This window comes from Myodes glareolus, chromosome 1 (genome assembly GCF_982192425.1).
Source record: "Myodes glareolus chromosome 1, mMyoGla1.1, whole genome shotgun sequence".
Lineage (NCBI taxonomy): Eukaryota > Metazoa > Chordata > Mammalia > Rodentia > Cricetidae > Myodes > Myodes glareolus.
The window spans coordinates 29,240,158-29,262,764 of record NC_142026.1 but is presented as its reverse complement, the minus strand read 5'-3'; the positions used below and the strand labels follow the sequence as shown (position 1 = coordinate 29,262,764).

General features: G+C 37.2%; 1 protein-coding gene and 1 non-coding gene across 7 annotated transcripts in view; one reads left to right on the top strand and one right to left on the bottom strand.

Moving 5' to 3' along the window:
* Gigyf2 (GRB10 interacting GYF protein 2) overlaps positions 1-22,607 on the bottom strand; it is a 137,306-nt gene that overhangs the window by 81,775 nt on the left and 32,924 nt on the right. For 5 of the 6 annotated variants that reach the window (XM_085697113.2, XM_087905132.1, XM_085697125.2 and 2 more), the window contains 4 exons: positions 15,950-16,079; positions 14,861-14,956; positions 6,392-6,506; positions 1,031-1,142 (listed from right to left, as the gene is read on the bottom strand). In XM_085697113.2, the coding sequence (XP_085553239.2) occupies positions 1,031-1,142; positions 6,392-6,506; positions 14,861-14,956; positions 15,950-16,079 (453 nt within the window). The remainder of the gene's footprint in view (positions 1-1,030; positions 1,143-6,391; positions 6,507-14,860; positions 14,957-15,949; positions 16,080-22,607) is intronic. The other variant, XM_087905140.1, reaches the window with a different exon arrangement.
* Positions 9,296-9,402, top strand: LOC125396906 (U6 spliceosomal RNA). The gene has a single exon (XR_007230934.1). It is a non-coding gene; the product is annotated as a U6 spliceosomal RNA (small nuclear RNA).

The following is a 22,607-nucleotide window of genomic DNA, read 5'->3' as shown; positions in this document are numbered from 1 at the left end:
CTATTATATATACTAGTTTGGCAATGTTCTTCCATGTCATTAAATTTCCTTTGTGGTTCTGTGTACTAAGTTCAGAGTCTCGGGTGCTGCACAAGACAGTTACCACTGTTATAACCCTAACTCTTCTACCCTTATTTTGAGATCAGGACTCATCCACAGCTTTAATTATACGATATATTCTATTGCGTGGAAATTTCAGTATTTAATGGTACTATTATCTGTTTGGGCAGTTTCCATTTTTTATATTATAGATACTACAACGGCTATTCCTTTGCATTCCTTTTTATTCCTTTATTGTGCAACTGCCCTCATAAATCTTGCCAGACTTCGTACAAAGTCAAAAGCCCTGAGAAGATACATTCTTCATACCAACAAAATGACTGCTAATGAAACAACAAACCAATTATCCATGCTTACAATAATAATTTATTTACCTATTCATGCTTATAGCTTTAAATAAGGATCATCTAAAATTTTCTAACCACGGTAACTCTTTAATAGTTAATACTTTTGAATGAAATTCTGTAATTGTACAGAGGCTTCAGCCCTCTAAAAAGAAAGAAATGGGTAAGTTCTGTGTTTCCAGAATGTTCTTTCTTAGGAAAGGGGGGATGGAGAGGAGATAAGCTTCCTACCTAATCTTTGTAATTCTCTAGATCTCACTATGTAGCCCATTTTGGTCTGGAACTCATGATTCTTCTGCCTTAGCCTCCCAAGTGTTGGGATCACAGGAACATGCAACCCTGTACCGGTCACAAAAGGAACACAGTGTGCTTTGTTTTGTTTGGAGTACTAAGGGCTGAATCTCCCCAGAGAGCTACCAATGGGTCATAATCCTAGCCCGTTTTTCCATTTTTATTTTGAGTCAGGAGTTCGCTAAATTGTGAAGGATCTCCAAATTGGAAGCTCCAAAATCTCCTCCCTCAGCCTGCCAAGTAACTGGAATTGCAGAAAAGTACACTATAGAATCCCACTGGAGTGAGTTTTAGAATGACAAATCCTTATATTACAATCTGAACACTTCAGTTACCTTTCTTCCCAGCTCTGTGATCTATGCATTTCCCTGCCACCTCCTCGCCCAAACACACCCTCTACTTCATCAAAGCTTCTTTGGTAGAAACCACATTCACCTCTACCTCTGCCTGAAAATAAGAAAACAGGGGGAGAGGAAATAGTCAAAACCAACATCCAGTACATGTTCAAAATCAAAGGCTAATCTCTGCGAAGTTCTGTCTGTTCCTGTACAAAGCAAGATTCTACATTTAAGTACTTAGCAAGGTCTCTCATGGCTCTATATGGGTTGAAAAACAAAACAAACAAAATACTTCTGAGGGAATCCCAGTCCCGAACAATTAGCACCATCAACATGAATCTCTTCAATGAAAAAATCTAAGTTCAATAAACCATTGTAAATTGAATGTTTTAGCTGATTATTTTCAGTAACTACTGGAAAAGTCTTGATAAGGAGAATTTGTAAAGAGAAACTATAGTGGAAAATGTCAAGCACAGGAAAATACTTTTATCTAATCACAGAAGAATAGTGGAAGTGAATTGTACAATTTTAGAATTGTGAACTGCATTCTTAAAGGATAAAAGGCATCCTACATACTTGAATCAAATCTTGAAGTAAGGAAAATTGCAACACTAAAATCAAACCACAGAGCAGGTTGTGTAGGGATTTAGAGGCCTTGCAATTCAAATGTAAATACACTTCTAATGAAGACCATTTGGTTAAATATCTACCTATGACTCTACCATAATTTATCCCAGTAGAAATATCTTTGCAGAGTCAAGTGTGGTGGAGCATATCTATTAACTTAGCAGAGGATCAAAATTTCAAAAGCCAACCTGCACTACATCAAGAATGACTCAAAAACCCTGAGAAAGATGGAAAGGACAGAAAGGGAAAAGAAAAGGGAGAAGGGGAAAGAGGAAAAAAGGAGAGGCATTCACAAGTATGTAAACGATCACGCACTACATATAGTTTCAAACAGTGATAGATTAATTACTGGAATTATAGTTCAACCAGATTATAATGGAGCTGAAAACTCTGTAATAACATAACTTCTTATGTTATTCAAGTATTTGTGGTAATGCCGGTCTGAAGAAATTCACTGTTCTGCCAGTCATATAAAAAAATGACGCATTTGACAACATGTAGTACACAGTATGTGACTGTGACAATGAACAGCTATGTAACTGATTTGCAGATTTACAACACTATCTATAGTATATTTTAAAGTGTACTTATTTTAAATTTACTGTAAAACAATATCCTATTAGCAGCATATATCTTGTAATTATTGTCTCTTAACTGCATCAAGAGGCCAAGCCAAGTGATTAACCTACACCATCTAAAATTTTGTAAGTTATAATACTCACAGATCAATGAAAATAAAATCACCTGCTGGGCAGTGGTGGCGCTGTCTTTAATCCCAGCACTCAGGAGGCAGAGGCAGGTGAATCTCTGTTAGTTTGAGGCCAGCCTGATCTACAAGAGCTAGTTCCAGGACAGGCTCCAAAACTACATAGAAACCTTGTCTTGAAAAAACAAAAATAAAATAAAAATAAATCACCAAATGAGGCATTTATTAGCCTGTATTCTGTTAAATAAGGCATAAATACACACGCATATGAGAATGAAAAATTCAATTTCAAAACACTAGAAATAACCTAATAATGTTTGGCTAAATAAATTCTGACAAAATATCCTAGAACAATATGAAGTTACAGAATAAGGCACTGATATAAATTCAAACCTTTGCTACTAAATGACAAAAGCATACTCAAGAACAATGTGCGTGTGTGTGTGTGTTAGTATTTGTCCACACTGCTGCACAGTTAAGAGACAAGGATACAAGCTGAGTACCAGATATGCAAGCAGCATGCACTTTCAGCTGTACACATTCTGTACAGTTTTCTCAATTAACATATCAGCTGTACTCTACACAGATGAGAAAACTGGAGACAGCTTGGGAGTCTAGGGTCTATTTATAACTAAAAATACCTTAGCAACTGTCCCTAGCATAATTTCTCCCATAGAGCAAAATGATCAGAAGAAAATGATGGAGCTTTATTTTGTGTATAGTGCTGGGTATCAAATCCAGCAGAGTGCAAATGCTAGTCACTCTGTCACAAAAATACATCCCCTACCCTAAAAGAATAGATTCTAAATAAGGTATACAATGAAGCAAATAATTTCAAGCATCCATGTACACCATAATCTATCAATAACTGACTCAGATAACAAATATACTTCTGTGACTCTTACAAAACACTAAACACTGCAGAACTGTACAGAGTTAATCTTAGGCACAATGGATATTCGCTTCATTAGTCCACTACATCTATAAAGTAGAAGTCAAAACCACAGTTCAACTATAACAATCTCCAAGTTAACTTCCAGTTTCATCACTATCACTTGAAGAAGCTTCTCCTCTGCCCCACATTCAGAATATATAGATTTATTTAAAATCCTAAAATAATCTATTCTAACACAAGAATATTCCTCCACAACAGTGGTTTTAGGATGAGAAAAAAAAATTCCCTCTCCTTTTCAAGAATAATTTTGTTAAGGCTGGAAAGATGGCCCAGCAGTTAACAGCTCATGAGTGAACTGAGTTCTGCACCATGGAACCACATTGCCTGGCTCACAATTGTTTAATTACAGCTACAGGGGATCCAGCACTCTCTTCTTGCCTCTGAGAACACCTGTATACAAGAAGGCAAAGGCAGGCAGATCTCTATGAGTTCAAAGACAGCCTGGCCTACCGAGTGAGTTCCAGGACAGCCAAGGCTACAGAGAGAAACTATCTCAAAAACCCAAAAAAGAAAGGAAAGAAGGAAGAAGAAAAAAAGTTTAGTCTTGAAATAGATAATGATTAAAAAAAAAAAAAAACTAGTGGAGGGGCTGGAAAGATGGCTCAGCGGTTAAGAGCATTGCCTGCTCTTCCAAAGGTCCTGAGTTCAATTCCCAGCAACCACATGGTGGCTCACAACCATCTGTAGTAAGGTCTGGTGCCCTCTTCGGGCCTGCAGGTATACACACAGAAAGAATATTGTATACATAATAAATAAATAAATCTTTTAAAAAAAATTAGTGGAAACATACACAAATATTATCTGCAGTGGTGACTGACTCTGCTCATGTGACTAAAGCTTTACTAATGAGTCACTATTAGAGGAAAGAGATCAGATTCCAGAGCTCCAACTTGTTACATTGAAATTATCTGTAAAATGTAGTTCCCACACACAAGAACAAGCAAGAAAAACATACTGTAACCAATCTTTAACTAAATTTTAAGGGCCATCCTTTTACCTGAAATTTCGTTCTAATCTTTTTAAAAGATTGAAATAGGCTTCCTTTTAACAATTCTAATGCAGCAATTTACAGTTTATGAATTTTTTTAAGCATCCAGACAAGATTTTTAAAAAGATAAGAATATTACATTGTTTCCACTAACCATTTGTTCACTTAAATTTTACTATGACAGGATATTCTAGACAGGAAGTTTAGAAGCCAGTAGATTTGCATATGAGTTTTTCCTTGAGCTTAGAAAAGCCACAATAATCATTATTTAATCATAAGTTAAAATTAAACGAAAATTAAACAAGATCACAGATCACTGTGACCATAACATCCCAAGTATTTTCACAAAGCTGAGTATATCCATTTAACTAATTTTGTACCCTTCAACACTAACATGTTAATTTACTACTGTGTGTCACAGCATATGTACTTTATATGGGTTTTAGGTAAGTTCTGATCAAAAAAAAAAAAAAAAAAAAAACAGGAAAACTCACCATTCCTTCACTTATTTCTATTTGTTGTTACTTTGGCACACTGCATTTGTTGAGTGTAGGGGGGCAGTTTGATTTTATTGCTATAGGAGAATCTAATGAGGAGAATCTACTGTGGCTCAGGCTAGCCTTAAACTCTCAACATAGCTGAAATTTGGGCTTAAACTCCTGACCCTCCTGATAATACCCCCCCCCCCCCCAGTGCTGGGATTGCAGGCATGCAATACCACACCCAGATTCTGCTCTTTTCTTAACATGTAAGGTTTTTCTAAGGCCTACAGAGACCAGGTGGAGAATGTGTGTGGTCTGTACTCTTGATTAAGGAAATTTTTCTCTGGTTTAATTAACCTGAAGAGCACAGGAGGGAAAGCTGCCAGAATGAAACTTTTTCTTACTGCCTCCCACAGGACAAAAGCATGGGAAATGCCCATGGAGAGGCCAGAATCATTATAAGTCAGTTCCAACTCAAAATATCACCATACACCAATATGCACAGATCCCAGATGATGATGATTTGGGCATAACTTGTGAAACAGACATGCCTAACTCTCATCACCTCAATGTCTGTGGTAAAGCTGTTTCTTACTAAGTTCTACAGATGAGTCTATCATCAAAACTCAGGCAAAAAACTACTGTTACACACTAAGACAAACTACAGAGAAAAAAAATAGATTGTACCTAGTGAAAAAACATGAAATTTTAATTAGCCTCTTCATCGTTCACAAACCTTCACGGAAGTTGTATTCCAACAATACATTCTCCATTTTAAAAAGTGCATGAATCATTCACAAGAAATACATAATGTTCAAAATCTTTTGAAATAAAATTCAAAAAAACTGTAGGTATATCCATAATTGTGCCCACACATAATGTGGATGCAATGGCTTTGGCCATTGCTGACACCCAATTCTACGTCTAAAGCATCTCTTAGAGAAAAATTACAATACATTTGGACTAATATATGATTCAATCCTCATGGTGAAGGAAGAATACCTATTATAAACATCAAGAAAGGTTTTAACAGAAAACCAATGAATGCAAAATAGGGAAAAAATCAGAAACATTCTAAGAAAAAGGATAAATTCATAAAACTACACATACCGGTGGACACTACCTGGTTATATTTTGCTCTGCCCACTACAAGGTCTAGCCCTTGAAAGGTGTCAAAGTGTTTCTTACTAAACTCCTCCTGGCTATGGTAATATCTGCACATGGCCCTTGTAAAGAACTGCTATATTGTAGGCAGGTCCACAGGGACTTCAGTGTGGCAACCAAAACCCTTCAGGATGCTCTAGTTCTCAAAATGTGAAGCTCAAGGGATAAAGAATGTGAACAATAATTACTCTTAAGAAGTTAACCAGGACTGTGTAGTTTCCCTCCTGCTTCAACCTATATAGCTAGAAACATATTTCTCTTCAAAGCAGAGGCTGTAGAGAAGGCATTTCAGAAATGTTGCAGAAAATAAATGTTCAAGCATTTGCAGTCAACATCAAAGAGCAGTTAGCTTGATTTTCAATTAGACAATAAAGTATTTAGTGATTTCCCCAGCCTCCTCCTCCTCTTCCATGATTATTTTTTTCATATAGCTCACCTCGCCCTCTTGAAGAACTTCGACCTCTAGGAGCCCCCACCACTGTTCCTCCTCCTCCTCCTCGTCCTGTCAATCGCAGGACAGCAGCACTATTTACAGACATGGAAAAGTTTCTCTGCCAAAAAATAAAAATAAAAATGGATAAAACACACAAAACTACATATTGTTTCTCCCTGTCTCCCACCGCATCTAAAATGTAATGATATCCAAGTACTATAAGCAATGGAAAATTATAATTTCATGGCATATAAAGAGCATTCAAATCTAGTTACCAAACAATTTCTTACTTTCTGTCTTTGAAACAGAGTCTCACTATGTAGTCCTAGCTGGCCTAAAATTTGCTTTATAGACCAGGCTAGTCTTGAAACAATTTCAAATTAACCTTTCAGATCAGCAAAGTTGACACCAATGCCTTACATAAAGATAGATTTGTTGAGGAAATACTATACATAAGAAAGCAAAGTAAATGTGCTCTTCTTATTCAGATGCAGACAAAACAGACAGCAGAGAAAGTTTTGTAAAAGGAGGCTAGGTTAAATTGGTACTTTTAGAGTTACATTCTAACAATACAGAAATTTACTGAGATCCATGGAGTTTAGGACTGGACAAATGTCTGTTTGTGTGGCTATCAAAATCTGTGTGATGCTTCTGTGAGTTCATTATAATAAAGTGATTACATTTCATTTTTTTAAATGGTACTGAAATGTCTTCATCTTATGAGAGGAGAAAAGACTATCATTAAAAGGTCTGAAGCAAAGGAAACATGATAAAAAGATAATCCTTTCAACCTGATTGTACTCAAAAATGTGGGGTAGCAACTCCAAGTCGCATTTGCTAGAGTCACAGAAATCAGCAGTGAATGAGAAATGGTCAAGTAAAAACCTACATGAGGACAATCACGTGATGTGCATGCATTTATCTGCTAATCATGTAAAGAATTTATGTGTGGGTATGTGTGAGTATGTGATCACACATAAGTACACATAAGTACAAACACAAATCATGTTAAGTACAAACCTGCAACTGTACCCAGAGCCACTCTGGAATATAATCAAGTACAATTAGAGTAGGAAGTGGGTATCCACATGAGAAAGGGGGAGGACAGGGAGTTAAAAATATGTCTATTGACACACCTGGTTAAATTAAATGAAGAAGAATTAGGAAAAGGTAACAAGAAATGTTAAGTCTTTAAATAAACTATAAAATAGAAAAACCTGGAAATTTAACAGAAAGTTCTGCAAAAGAGTTTAAACAAAAATACTGCAAAAGATTAAATGATCATGTACACCTAAAACCTAGTACCCATTTGCACAGATGTATATGGGTATGACACAACAAGGAAATGAACCACAGATATGGATAAAGTCACCAAACCCTTTGGCAAGGGAGTAAGATGTGAACTTTAGGCTGGGTGAAGTAGTATATGCCAGTAATCTCAGAACTCAGGAGGCTAGGACAGAAGGATCCCCAGGAGGAAGCCTGCATAGGTTGCTTTAAGTTACAGGTCAGCTTGATTAACTTGATAAGATCCTATCTCCAAAGGTTTAAAAAAAAAAAAAGAATGAGAACGGCCAATGATACAGTGTTTGGCTACCATGCATAAGTCTTGGGTTCAAGTCCCAGTACCATCCAAAACAAAAATGTGTAGGTGAAAGAAAGTTATGAACTTCAATCTACTTCACTCTTCAGTGTTCTTAAATTCCAAAATTACTAAAATGGCATCTATACTATATTCTTTTAAAGAGCATGAAATTGATTAAAATTCTGTTTTTATTACTGAATTTTAAATATGTGTACCATTTTTCCTCTCATTTATCTTTCTCTCAATTTTATTCACTGTGATTTACCCAAGTAACTTTTAGAACTATGTAAACAAAATTTTCTTTGATCATGTAGTAAGGTAACTTCAAAACAAAAGCCCATTACTAAAACTAAAACCAGAAGTTAAGAAGAAATACCTCACTCAAAAAGCATTAATTTCAAGCTATTATTTAGTAAAATTTAATAAACCATGGTTGAAACACATTAACTTACCTTTTGTTATAAAGTAATCAGTGGACTACTAAATTTGCCGCTTGGCATTATTAAAATTAAACAAATCTATGAAGCCCCAATCTTAATTAATTTGTTGCAATACTTTAGAGGTTAAAAAAATAAATAAATAAATAAAAGAGGTCAAGGCTAGAGAGATGCTCAGAGGTTAACAGCATAGGCTGCTCTTGGCAGAGGACCTGGCAAGAACCCATATGGCAGCTCACCACCAGTTTCAGGGATCAGGTGCCCTCTTCAGACCTTTGTAGGCACAAGGCGTACACATGATGCACAGACGTAAGCAAAACACACATATAATTAAAATAATATTTTCTAAAAGGAAAGATAAATGCCAACTGCATTTTGTATACTAGGATCCCATGCAACACCTCTGTATAAAGCCAAATATATCATGTGGAAAAACAGAGAAAATCATGTATTTTCAAGTATTACTGCTAAAGTACAAACTAGTTTAATCTCTTTAAAAGGCAAATTCTCAATGTATATTTAAGAGCTCATATATTTTTAACATAAAAATTCTACTACTTACATATGTAAAAAATAACGTAAGTAAATAGATCACTAAAGGCAGTACTGTTTTAAAAAGCAAAACCTAAAAGCTACCTAAACATTAACCAATAATGGCTAATTTAAGTAACAGAGGCTTGGAATTCTCCTCTACAATGTTCTACAGAATGAGACAGTATTTAATTTAAACCATAGTTCAAAAAGTCAACATCAATCATTTCCAGTAACTGGTTCGGCAATGTTAATCAACAATTTTAAAGTAGTATTTGTTGAATAATCTTTATAATTTTCCCCAATGATTCATGTAACCAATTACTGCATTCTGACTTCTTAAAAATGTTATGGGTGCTCGCTTCGGCAGCACATATACTAAAATTGGAATGATACAGAGAAGATTAGCATGGTCCCTGTGCAAGGACAACACCCAAATTCATAAAGCGTTCCTTATTTTTGAAAAAACCAGCCTAACATCTCACAACCCCAGAAAACCTAGACAACAAAGAGAAAATAAACCTAATCTACATGGGAAGTAGAAAAAGACAAGATCTCCTGAGTAAGTCAGGAGCATACGGACCATGAGAAAGGGTAGAAGAGGAGAGGAGGGGAGCAGAGAAAAAAAATAGAGTTCAATAAAAACAATTTAAAAAAATAATAATAATCCACTAAGTCTAACTAGAGAATTCTAATAAAAACTACTCTGGAGACAAAAACTGTATTGCATCAAATCCTACCATCCCATTTGGTCTCTGCTGATTTTATAAATGCATATAATTGACTTTTACTTTATGAAATAAAATTGTCTAGGGAATACAAAAAAATAAAATAAATATAGTGTTTCTTATTTGGATGGTGAAAATATTCTGGAAAACATAACGTGAAACTATTAAAATCCATGAACTGTATACTTAAAATAGCTAAGAGTGACTTTTGTGCAATGTGAATTTTATTGCAAAAATAAAACAGGAAGGAAGGAAGGAAGGAAGGAAGGAAGGAAGGAAGGAAGGAAGGAAGGAAGGAAGGAAGGAAGGAAGGAAAATATTATGGGGCAGGGAGTGGTGGTGCATGTCTTTAATACCAGCACTCAGGAGGCAGAGGCAGGTGGATCTCTGATTTAGAGGCCAGTCTCATCTACAGAGTGAGTTCCAGGGCAGCACAGGCTACATAGAGAAACCCTGTCTCAAAAATAAGAAGAGAAAGAGACAAATAAGAAGAAAAAGGAGAAAGGAGGAAGGAGGAAAGGAAGGAGGAAAGGAGGGAGAGAGGGAGGGGCAGAGGGAGGGAAAAAGGAATTTTATAGGATATTTATAACTCATTCTTTTGATTCAAAGGCCAGCATATTTTAAAAAAAAATATTTATTTATTATGTATACAATATTCTGTCTGTGTGTAAATTTGCAGGCCAGAAGAGGGCACCAGACCCCATTACAGATGGTTGTGAGCCACCATGTGGTTGCCGGGAATTGAACTCAGGACCTTTGGAAAAGCAGGCAATGCTCTTAACCACTGAGTCATCTCTCCAGCGACCCCCCCCCCCCCGATATGTTTTAAAAGCTTTTCTGGCCAGTGTCACCTCCAGAAATCTCAAAACTATTATTGTAAGAAAAAAATTATGATTACAAATAAGTACAAATACCCCCCAAACAAGAAAGTTCACAAAATAATGCCAGTAAACTACATAAGGGTAGAATGAGAGAGGAGAGGAAGGAAGGAGAGTGGGAAAAAAATGTATACCTCAATTAAAAACAATAAAAAATCTACATGAGGGATATAAAAATTAGTGCACAGGGCTGGACACAGCTTAATAGTAAAGGGCTTGGCTAGCACACTGAAGGCCCTAGGCTCACTGCCCAGAACTGAAGCTGTAATTAAAATCACAAATGTAGAAAGAATTTTCAAAAATTGATCAAGGTCAACTATCCAACAGACTTGAAAATATAAGGAGCGCATACAAACAGTACAAACCAGTGAAGGAAAGACTAGTACATAAAAGAAAAATTCAGAGAACAACAGTAAGAGAAATATAAATGGTAAGGACTTGCAATTTCACCACCAGAGACAGAGAGCAAACTCACACAGAAACTTTTTCTAAATGTACAAAGAATTATTTCAATAAAAGTTTTTGTAAAAAAGGCAGAATAATGTGTGATGCAAATAGTACCATTTGTATAAAAAGAAAAATATGTGTTTATTTGGAAAAAATACAAGAACTGTGCACGGTGATGTCCACATGTAATCCTTACACAGGGAGAAAATATACTTTGAGTCCACAAGTTTGAGACTACCTGGGCAATATAGAGACCCAGCCAAAAAAATACACATGTATCTACATATACTGCTATCACTCCCTTCCTTCAGGGAAAGAGGACACACAGAGGGGGAAGAGACTGAAGAGTTTTCTATTATTGTATTATTATGATACACTGTTTTGTACATTTTTTATTTTTAAGCATCTCTTATAGAGTTATGTTTTTACTATTTATCCATTTATTTAGTGGGGCAGGGAAAGCATGTGCCATGGTGCATGTGTGGAGGTCAAAGAACTTTAGGGAGCCAAATCTTGCATTCCACCTTGTTAAAACAGGTTCCCTCTTATTTTATTAATATTATATTATTATTATTATTATTATTATTATTATTATACTTTTAGTTACTGTGTGCGTGTGAAAGGTACACCTGTGCCATCACCAACACCTACAGGGCAAAGACAACTCTAAGATTCAATTCTTACTTCTACCACGTGGGTCCCAGGGATCAAACTTGGGCTATCAGGTCTGGCAGCAAATTCCTTTACTCACTGAGTCATCTCCTAGGCCTTCTTGATTTTATTATTGTGCTTCATATTCCAGAGTAGCAGGTCTGAGAGCTTCCCAATGGTTCTGTCTCTTCCTCTTATTCTGCCTTAGGAAAGCTGAGATTACAGATGTGTGCCACTGCATGTGTATTTTTTTAACATATGTGCCAGGAATCAAACTCAGGTTGCATGCTTGTTAAGCAAGAGCTTTTTTTTACCCGATGAGCCATCTTTCTGGTCCATTATTATTGCATGAGTAGACAAGTATTTGTGCACATGTGAATGTGTATGAAGGGGGTAGAGTGTGTGCACCCATGTAGAAGCCGGGTCAACACATGGGAGTTTTATTTCCTTTTCTCTTTTTATTACTCTGTGTGTGGGGGGGGGGGGGGGACAGAGAGAGAACTTGCAAACAAGTACTGTGTATGTATGTTGCATGCATACATGTATGTTCAGGGATATACTTGTACAGAGGCCAGAAAAGACATCACAATCTATCTTTTTCCACGTACTCCTTGAGACAATCTCCCACTGAAACTGAAGCTAAGCTGTCAGTCAGCAAGCCCCAGTTATCCTCCTGTCTCTGCTCTCAGAATCACTAGATTATAGACATGTACATGCCCAGCTTCTGCATGGCTACTAGGATCTAAATTCAGATCCTAGCTTGCTGTAGAAGCACTCTTAATCAACTGAGCCAGCTCTCCTTCCTTCCCCCTACAAATTACTTATTATTTATTTATTGTTTTGAGATCTCTAACTGAACCCACAGACTGATTAAACCGGCTAGCCAGCAAGTCCCCAGGATCCTCTTTATACCTCCAAACGATGAGATTGCAGGCATGTGTCACTGCATACAACTTTTATGAGTGCTGGAGAATCAATGTCCCCACTGTGCCATCTCCCCAGCCCTGTAAATTTTTACATTTAAGTCACTTGATTTCTTACTCATTACTAAAATATGCAAATGTGTAGATTTTTTTAAATGCTGCAAAACAAAAACCAAATCCTGGAAGCTGAATTCAGGAGCTACATTAAGAAGACCAAGCATCAAGACCATGTGAGCTTCATTCCACAGATGCAAGGTTGGTTCAACATATACAAACTAGTAAGTAATACATCATATAAAGAAACTTAACAGCAATCACATCTCAATCAATGTAGAAAAGATATTTAACAAAACTCAATGTGCCTTCAAAATAAAAGTCCTAGAGATCTTAGACACTGAGGAAGAGGGGCTATCCAGTACAAAAGAGCCTGAAGGGCCAAGAACTGCCATCCCCTAGACTCAATAAAATGTAATGTTAAATCATTAACATGTATCAACTATAATCACTGCACTGGAACCATACAAGGCTGGCTCTGTCAACAATCAGTCAAGTAAAGGGGAATGGCTCACAGGGCCCTATCCTTTCCCTCTGAACTATTGTTTTTAATAGGTTCTGGGAGGTGGGGAAAAATCACTGTCTTTAGTTGTGTGCCCTCTAACCCACCAAGTTCCAACCCATGGTCACACAGGTGTCTCTGGTTAATCTTAGCAGATCATAAACATGAACATCTAAGAAAGATTTGTGAGATGGGGACAGAGTGGACGAGGTGGTAGAGAGATGGGAGGTCAGAATAGTCAATATGCAAAGGATTCATTCATATGTACAATTACAAAATAATAAAAATTAATAATTAACAAAAAGAAGGAACAAAGCACCTGAGGAATGAATGGCAACCGAGTTTGTTCTCTAGCCTCCACATGTACCTGCACATGCATGTGTATTTGTACACACAAAATGATAAACTTTGCTGAATGTGATGATGCACATCGACAATCCCAACACTTAAGAGGTGGAGGCAGGTTCAGAAGCTCAAGGTTATCTTCAGCTGTGAGTTTAAGGCTACATTAGGCTAGGCTACATGAGACCCTGTCACAAAATTTAAAAAGGTCAATTTTATGATGGGGATTTTGTCTCAAAGTTATTTTTTTTTAAAAAGAGTCAAATGGCAGGAGATATAGCTCAGCTAGTAGAACACTTGCTTATCATGTACAAAGCCCGGAATATAATCCTCACCAATGCATATTGCTCATATGCAATGAAATATGAAATCAGACATATTGCTCAATGCCTATAATCGCAGCACTCAGAGGTAGAGACAAGAGGATCAAGAGTTCAAGGTCTTCCCTGGCTACATTTCAAATCAGTCTGGGCTACAAAAGGCACTATACCTTTTTTTAAAAAAAAAAAAGCTGAGAGGATTCTTCATTTAACATGGAATACAGAATTCCAACAAAATTTCTTTTCTCCACTGCAGTGCACTATCTATAAACTCCTTGAAATCAATCTTTCACCTACATACAATTAAGGTCACAACACAAAACTGCCACTTTCTAGACCAAAAATCTTTCTTGCAACATTACCACCACACCTACAAAAAAGGAACCACCAAGAGCAGTGCTGACAGAAAGGCATCAGAAATGTTCTAAGCTGAAGATTTAAATTTCTTTCTCTAGTGGTTAGATGAATTCACTGGCAGGAATTCAGGTAGCATTCACCTGTGAAAAAGTATGCTTTTCTACAAAGATGATCTTCCTCTTTCTTCTTGGAGAGTAATGACATCTCCCCTTAATCTGAGTATTTTATAAAGGATAGTTTCCACTGTCCTTAAAATTCTAGAAACAGGACTATAGAGACAGATTAGCAGTTAAGAGCACTGGCTGATCTTCCAGAAGACATGGGTTCAATTCCCAGCATCCACATGGTGGTTCATAACTATTTATACAACTATTTATAACTCTGAAGTACTCTTCTGGCCTCTTTGGGGTCCAGGCACACATGTGATACGCAGAATACATGAAAGGCAAACATCCATATACATATAAAAACTAATTTTTTAATTAAAAAGAAAAAAGATCTAGGAAGATTTCCTGATGTCTGCATAGTACTCATCACTTTCAGAATCTGAAGCAAAACTTTGGCAACTCAAAGCCCTAAACATTCCAAACATTAGTAAGAATGTTTAACCTTTGCTGATGTAGCTATCCTTAGTATATCCTTAACAATGATTTTCAAGATCCATACTACAGAAAGAAAAACAAAGGTTGGACCTGCGGCTCAGAGATAAGTACAAACCTGTTCTTCTTCTGTAAAGGGTACTAGAGCCAATGGTGGCAGGGGATCCTCCTGTAGGATAGGCAGGAATTCTTTCTCCAGAAGGTCAAAAGGTATCTATGTGATAAATACAAGGCCATAAAGTTGTTATTTCTCCAACTTTACAAGAAGATAAACCATTGCTATTTTCTAGCAATGACTAATATAAATATAAAAAGGTTATTCAATTACAATTTACTTCTATTAATTATGCAGTTATAACATGAAAATTCCAGTTACAACCAGGCATGGTGGTACATACCTTTAATCTTAGCAGAGGGAGGCAGAGGGAGGTAGAGGGAGGTAGAGGGAGGCAGATCTGAGTCAGCCTGGTCTACACAGGGACCTTTAGGCTATCCAAGGCTATATAGTAAGACCCTGTCTCAATAAATAAAATACAATACTCCAGTCACCCACCATCTCCACCCATGAAGTCACTTCCTTTGGACTTGGTATTAAGTCTGATATTCCAAAGAACAGAGTAGAGGAATAAAAATCTCCACATTTAGCTTAAAGCAGATGCTAAGGAAATTCCAAAGCAATTGTGTCTATTCTTAGCAACTAAAATTTGTGATTCCCCATCCATTAATAAGTTAAAAATAAAGCATATTGAGAAAAACAAAAGATATTATCTTCCCTGGTCAGATAAGAAAAGTCTACACTGTTTCAACCTGGTCCTTTTTTAAGTGAAGCAAGTGTTAATTTTAAAAGTTCTCTGTACTACACCTTTCTATTTAAGGGCAGGAAGAGGAAAGCTGGTCTTCCCTCAATCCTGGACCCTGATTGGGAGGGAAAGTAAGAGGTACACAGAGAGAAGGGAAAGAAATGGAGAAGGGAGAAAAGAGGAGGTATCAACAGTGCTGACTGTTCTGCTGCCACCAAGCCTCCTGATGCATAATGACATCATGGGTTTTCTCTAAGGACAGCACATCCCTCAGTCACTATTAATCACTCTATGTTTCAATACAAGTAAGGGGTAAGATGGAAAAACCAAGAGTCTATTAGACACAGATCAGTTTCACCGTCCATACTAGTCTCATCTACAATTCTCAACTCTTTGTATTTTCTTACCTTGTAGTCTTTAAGGAAAAGTGCTAACATTTCTTCTCTACCGTAACGATAATCTGCTAATTTATACTTTGGCAGGGCTGGAGAAAGAGGAGGGGAAGTAATACTCCCACCACTGGACAGAGCACGGAGCCTAAAATAGGAAAAAGGGAGAATACAAAATGAAGGACAGATATTCTGACACTGCATGTTTTTTATATAATACAGTATAAGATACACTGCAATTCATAGAAAGAGCAAAAACTTCATTATCTTACACAGCAAAGATTTTTGAGATTAATATAAGCCTCCACCACAGCACAGTGAGAAATCCACTAAGTGCTAACTAGACCATCAGTGATAATTTAGCAATTCCAACACCTAAAGATGCCACGGTTGTCTCTAAGAAGCTTCAAGTTTGGAGAGAAGAGACTTTCTTTTTTAACCAAAATACAAAAGCAGGGACAATAAGACTCACAAAAAAATTACTAAGCTTAATAACAAGTATTGGTGAGGGTGTGAAACAACAGAAACACTCAAATAGAGCTCATAAGATCCTAAGTCACAGGTCAGCAAGAAGGCTCAGCAGGTAAGGGCACAAAAGCCTGCAGACAATAATTCAATCCCTGGAACTCAGATAAAGGTGAAGAGAAACAACTCTGAAGCTGTCCTCTGATCTCTGCATATGCACATGTGTGTATATACACACACACACTCACACACACACTTTTTTTTTTTTAATTTTTAAAGTAAGCCAAGAATGGTGACATAAGCATTTAATCCCAACACTCTGTAGGCTGGGATTAAATAGGTGGATTTCTGAGTTTGGGGCCAGCCAGGACTATAAAGTGAGTTCCAAGGCAGCCAGGGTTACACAGAAAACTGTCTCAGGGGAAAAAATATATATTATTATTTTTTTTTTTTAAAGAAAGATGTTTCAGCGAGGCTGGAGAGATGGCTCAGTGGTTAAGAGCATTGTCTGCTCTTCCAAAGGTCCTGAGTTCAATTCCCAGCAACCACATCTGGAATGCTCACAACCATCTGTAATGAAGTCGGGTGCCCTCTTCTGGCCTGCAGACATACACAGACAGAATATTGTATACATAATAAATAATTAAATATTTTAAAACAAAAATAAAGATGTTTCAGTAGTTAAGAGTATGCACTGTTCATGCAGAGTACTTGAGTTTGGTTCCCAGCACCTTCATCAGGCAGCTTACAAGGGCCTGTAACTAGCTCCAGAAGATCCAAAGCCAGTGCTCAAGTGCATGCACACAAAATTAAAAATATTTTTAAAGGATTATAAGGTGTATGAATGTATGAAACTGTTCTTGTACTTTCTGACTACCATGCAAGACTGAAAAGAGAGATGAAGAGGGGTAAAAATTATAAATTGCAATAGTCACTTTCAAGAATGATTTTGAAATAGCCAAGTATTTAAAAACTCTTTGGATAGTTGGTAACAGTTAAAACATTTAACAGAGTATGGAACATAAAGAAGGCTAAATGCAGAAACTTAAACAGTAAGCTAAAAATGTCTTGAGAGATCAGGCTTGCTCCTAGGTTTGAATCTCAGTACTACCAAAAATAATCGTTTGGGGTTTCATTTTTGTTTGTTTGTTTTTGAGACAATGTCTCACACAGCTCAGACTGGTTTGAACTCACCGCTATATAGCGAAGGATGACCTTAAACTTCCTATCCTCCTGCCTTCATTTGCATTCAGGCCTGAAAGCAGGCACAGTTTTAGGCAGTATCTGTCAAACCCAGATACTGTATTCACACTCACAACTGAGCTGTTCCCCAGCCCAAAGTAATGTTATAAAAAGAGAAAGAGCCAGGAACAGAAGGGGATATTCAGCAAAACTAGGAAAAAGAAGCTACTACCAAGTCACGATGGTACATGCCTTTAATCCCAGCACTTGGGAAGCCAAAGCAGGAGAACTCTATAAATTCAAGGCCAGTCTGACTGGTCTACTATCAAGTTACAAGGCAGTCAGGACTACACAGAGAACCCTGTCTAAAAACAAAAACAAAAACAAAAACAAAACAAACAAAAAACCCTGGGATAAAGGAAAGTAGATTGGTTGTAGATAGGTCTGTTGGTTGGTTGATAATGTGGGGCTACCCAAAATTTTGTGCAGTAACAGATACAAAGGATGAAATAGACTAAGTTACTTTAATGCATGTGATATAACCTAATGGACAAGTTCAACAGATATTCTAAAATATATCCTCAAAATTGCTAAGCATTAAAAATTAATATGAAGACCAACAGAATAAATATTTGCCTATTATTCAAAAAAGGGCACATGCTTGGTAAACATAAAAACATGTTTACATGCAGAATACTGAAGAAAAAAAGAATAGACACTACTAGTAAACTATGGTGAGAATGGTTCTTTCCAATGTTTCTATCTTCTTATCCTCTTTAAAAACATAACGGACAACTCTGAACATATAAAGAAATATTAAGAAGCATATAACCAACTCAAATGTACTAATCACTCAAGCCCAAAACAACAATCCATGGCCAACCTAGCTCTCTGTACCATGCCACTAAGTCTTTGATGCTATTCGGATGGAAATTTTTGGCCTATTATTTTATATGTAAATTATCACAAAAAGATTTTTTTCAAGTCTGAAATTGCTGATCTTATCATTTAAATCAATAAGTGGATATAGCTGATAAGATGTGTTATATTGTTTTGGCAATCCCTCCCCTGTGGTAGTATACTATTCCATCATGAGACACACAATGCCTACTTAAGTTTTCTGAACTACTAGCAAGTACTAACGGTCCATGTTTAGATACCTAACTTCGCTAACCTCTTTTCTTGTAGCATTTCTGCAAAGAGAAACTAATCTCTTATATTATTTAGAACAGTGACTCAATGTTAACAGTTTACACAGGAAAGAAAAAAAGTCTTATTTTCAAAATAATAATCAACAGTAATGAATTACTTCTTGATGTATTTAAATACAGTGGAACTATTTTTGACAATATTCCCACTATCTCTCTCATCTTTGACTAGTAAGATACTCTCCGAATGGCTCCTGATGAGTCCTTTGGACATGCCCCTACTAAATCTTTAAGTGTTCCAGGGTTATCATATATAACTTCTTGCATTAGTCCCAGATTCCCCCATTTCTCCAAAGGAAGTACCAGGAGTACTCACAACTACTGAGTTGGTCTTTGTTTCTTTTCAAATTCTTGACAGAGAATGTGGTTCAATGCCCAAAAGACATACTAAAGACAGAAAAACACTCCTCAAAGGAATAAGCCAACCACTGATGAAAGGCCTTCAAGAAACTTTCCCATTAGAAGTTCAAAAGTTGGGCTCTATCTGTTGGGGAAATCGCTCAGTGTGTAAAGAACTTGCTAGGCAAGTGCAAAGGCATGAATTCAGATCCCCGCTCACCCATGTTTTAAAAGAGCAGATGTAGTAAAAACTGCCTGCAATTCCACAGAAGAATAGAAGTAGGAGAAGCTTACTGGCCAGTCTGTTTGTTCAGCCTAAGAGTTTCAGGTTCAATAAGAGAACCTGTTTCAAAAAATAAGCTGAAGTGCCCACTTGGGAGGCAGAGGCGGGTGGATCTCTGTGAGTTCAAGGTCTACAGAGTGAGTGCCAGGACAGGCTCCAAAGATATGCAGAAAAACCCTGTATCAAAAACAAACAAACAAACAAACAAACAAAAGGGCTGGAGTGCAAAGGAAAAAAACCATCAATGTTGACTTCTGTTCTCTATGTGCACTCTCATCTACATGAACATGTGCACATACACACACACACACACACACATACACACACACACACACACACGCATATAAATGCACAGAAAAAAATTAAACTGAGCCTGTCCTGGAAAAGTAGGTAACTTAACTCCAGAACTGAAGCTGGAAAATGTGTACATGTTAGTTCACTTGATCCAACTTAAGCTTCATAAAAACACAATATAAAATATAAGAAATGTGAAACTCAGTGATAGGACACTGCCTTGGGTTCCATCCCCAGCACTGAAGAAGAAAAAAAAAAAGAGGAAGAAAGGAGACTGGAGACTAATGCATCTGACCAGTCACCACAGAACTAAGATTCAAAGCTAGGATTTTTATGACTAATGTAATTATGCTATAAATAATGAGATCCCAAATTTTTATCTTAAACAGCCAATTTAATTGCCAGGTATTAATTTTAAAATACCAGAAATTATTTTAAATATCTTCCACGTCATACTAAGTCAATATGCTTCCCAATAGTTTCTAACACTAGAGGGCACACCTAAGCCATTTTGTATAAAAACCACGGTGACAGTCACCTGGTATTACCAGAGACTCCCTTATAGCCTAATTAAAAGCCCTTATTTCTTTTTTTTTTTTTTTTTTTTGATTTTTTGATTTTTTGAGACAGGGTTTCTCTGTAGTTTTTGGTGCCTGTCCTGGAACTAGCTCTTGTAGACCAGGCTGGCCTCGAACTCACAGAGATCCGCCTGCCTCTGCCTCCCGAGTGCTGGGATTAAAGGCGTGCGCCACCACAAAGCCCTTATTTCTTAAACAGCTCTCATATCAAGTTTTCAAATTCATTTACCACTCTGTCCCTTCCAATAGACTTCAATGGCTTCCCAAAGGGAGCAAACACCTCTTACAGGCACCATATCTACTATTATAACACAATGAGAGTTTACTCTCCAGTATTTGTGAAGAGACTAAAGCAATTAAGATAGTTTATTGAATGGCCAGGCGGTATTGGCGTACACCTTAAATCCCAGCACTCGGGAGGCAGAGGCAGGTGGATCTCTTTGAGTTCGAGGCCAGCCTCGTCTACAAGAGCTAGCTCCAGAACAGCTAGGACTATTACACAGAGAAACCCTGTCTACAAGGGTTGGGGCGGGGTGGAGGGGGGGTGGGGGTTGTTCACTGAGCTGGAATAACCATTATGATCTGACTCAATAGTCAATTCTAAGTCCCTCTCACTTAGATATGTGGAAAAGCTGCACTGCATGTGGGTAATCTCCCTTCCAAAGGCCACCACACAATTTCTTCCACACAATTCTCTTTTCTAGAAATCTGATCTCCTGTGTTCTTCACGATACACACACACACACACACACACACATCAGTTACTACTTAGTAGTATACCATCTCACTTCTAGCTCTGTACTATTCAACTTTCCTCATTCCAGAAGTTTCTTACTTTGCTGTAAATTCAAAACCCAAACCAACCTGGCTCCTCACCACTGCATTGTTCTACAAAGTTCATCAATAACCTTAACACTGCAAAAAAACAAGAGAAATGTTCTAATCCCATGGCCTTCATCTCCCAGGCTACAACAGAGTCAAGTCCTACCATTCAGCACTTGGAAATGACAGGGACCAGAAGGATCCCCTACTGTATTCTCCAAACTTTCACTTACTACCATTCAAAATCCACACTTCCAACTTAAAAAGCAATTTGGAATGTCTGTATTTGTGTGATAGTCTGGGAATCAAAAACTACTTCTGCATAAGCTTTGGGTTTTCTTCTAGTCATGCTCTGACCTCCCTCACAGAGGTGGGTCTTCATATACACACACACCATATATATATATACACACACACACATATACATATATATATGTAGTTGTATATATACACTCACACATACACTCAGAACTCACACTTCACCTTCTCCCATCTTCTATATCCATTTATGATGTCTTACTTAATTCTAAATCTCTCATACCATTTCTAATTCTTTCTCCCACACTTTTGTAAGTATCTTGAACAATATAACTACTCTTATTCTATCTTCCACAATTCTCATTCCAAATGCAAATGTGACTAAAACTCTCCAATTCTTTGTTGGTACACAATGGCCAAACAAACTTAACAAGTATCATGAAATAGTGCCTCCAAGCTCACCTCTTCCTTTCCCACATTTCACATTAAAGGAAAATCTCTTGAAGTTTATTTCTTAAATCTGCAAACTCTTGCATCCTTGTCTTTAAACATGGCCTTTATGCAATGAGAAATATTTAAATATTTTCTGAACCTTTGTCAGGAACAGGGAAGAAGAAATACACCAGAAACAACAAAAGTTAACTGGCAAATACAGGAAAGAGAAGCAACACATAGCCAGAAAGATCATGGGGGGCGGGGGGGATGATGACAGACTGCAGCAGGAAATTGACAATTGGGTTTTGGTTTTTTATTTGTTTTTTAAACAAATATTCTCTTCTAAAGTACCTTTGGACAGCAGCTCATTCACTGTCCCTTTAACCCCTTTTGAGAACTGGAAAAAAGTAACACATTCCATCTGACAGAACTCGTATTTTTCTCCGAGTATGGACAGTCATCTAGCAGCCTCAGGCTTACATTTTCGTGCCTCTAGCCACATTTGCCAATGAAGCCTGAATGCCTTTATTCAACCAAACTTTATGGAGTGCCTAACTAATCACTGGTGCACTAACTCAAAAGATTGGCCAACACTGAGAAATAACAGTGTCCTTAATAGTAGAATTAGTTCTTTCCTAAGGCAACCATGTTGAGAAAAGAGACATACCTCAATGGTTCACTGTATTAACAGAGGAAGTGCTGAGGGGAGGGGAGGCGGCAACCCTCTCCCTCTCTTTTGTAAACAAAGACCGGGGACTTCCTTGAGAGCACAAAAATGAAGACAAAGGAGACCCTAGGAGAGCTTGTGTCTT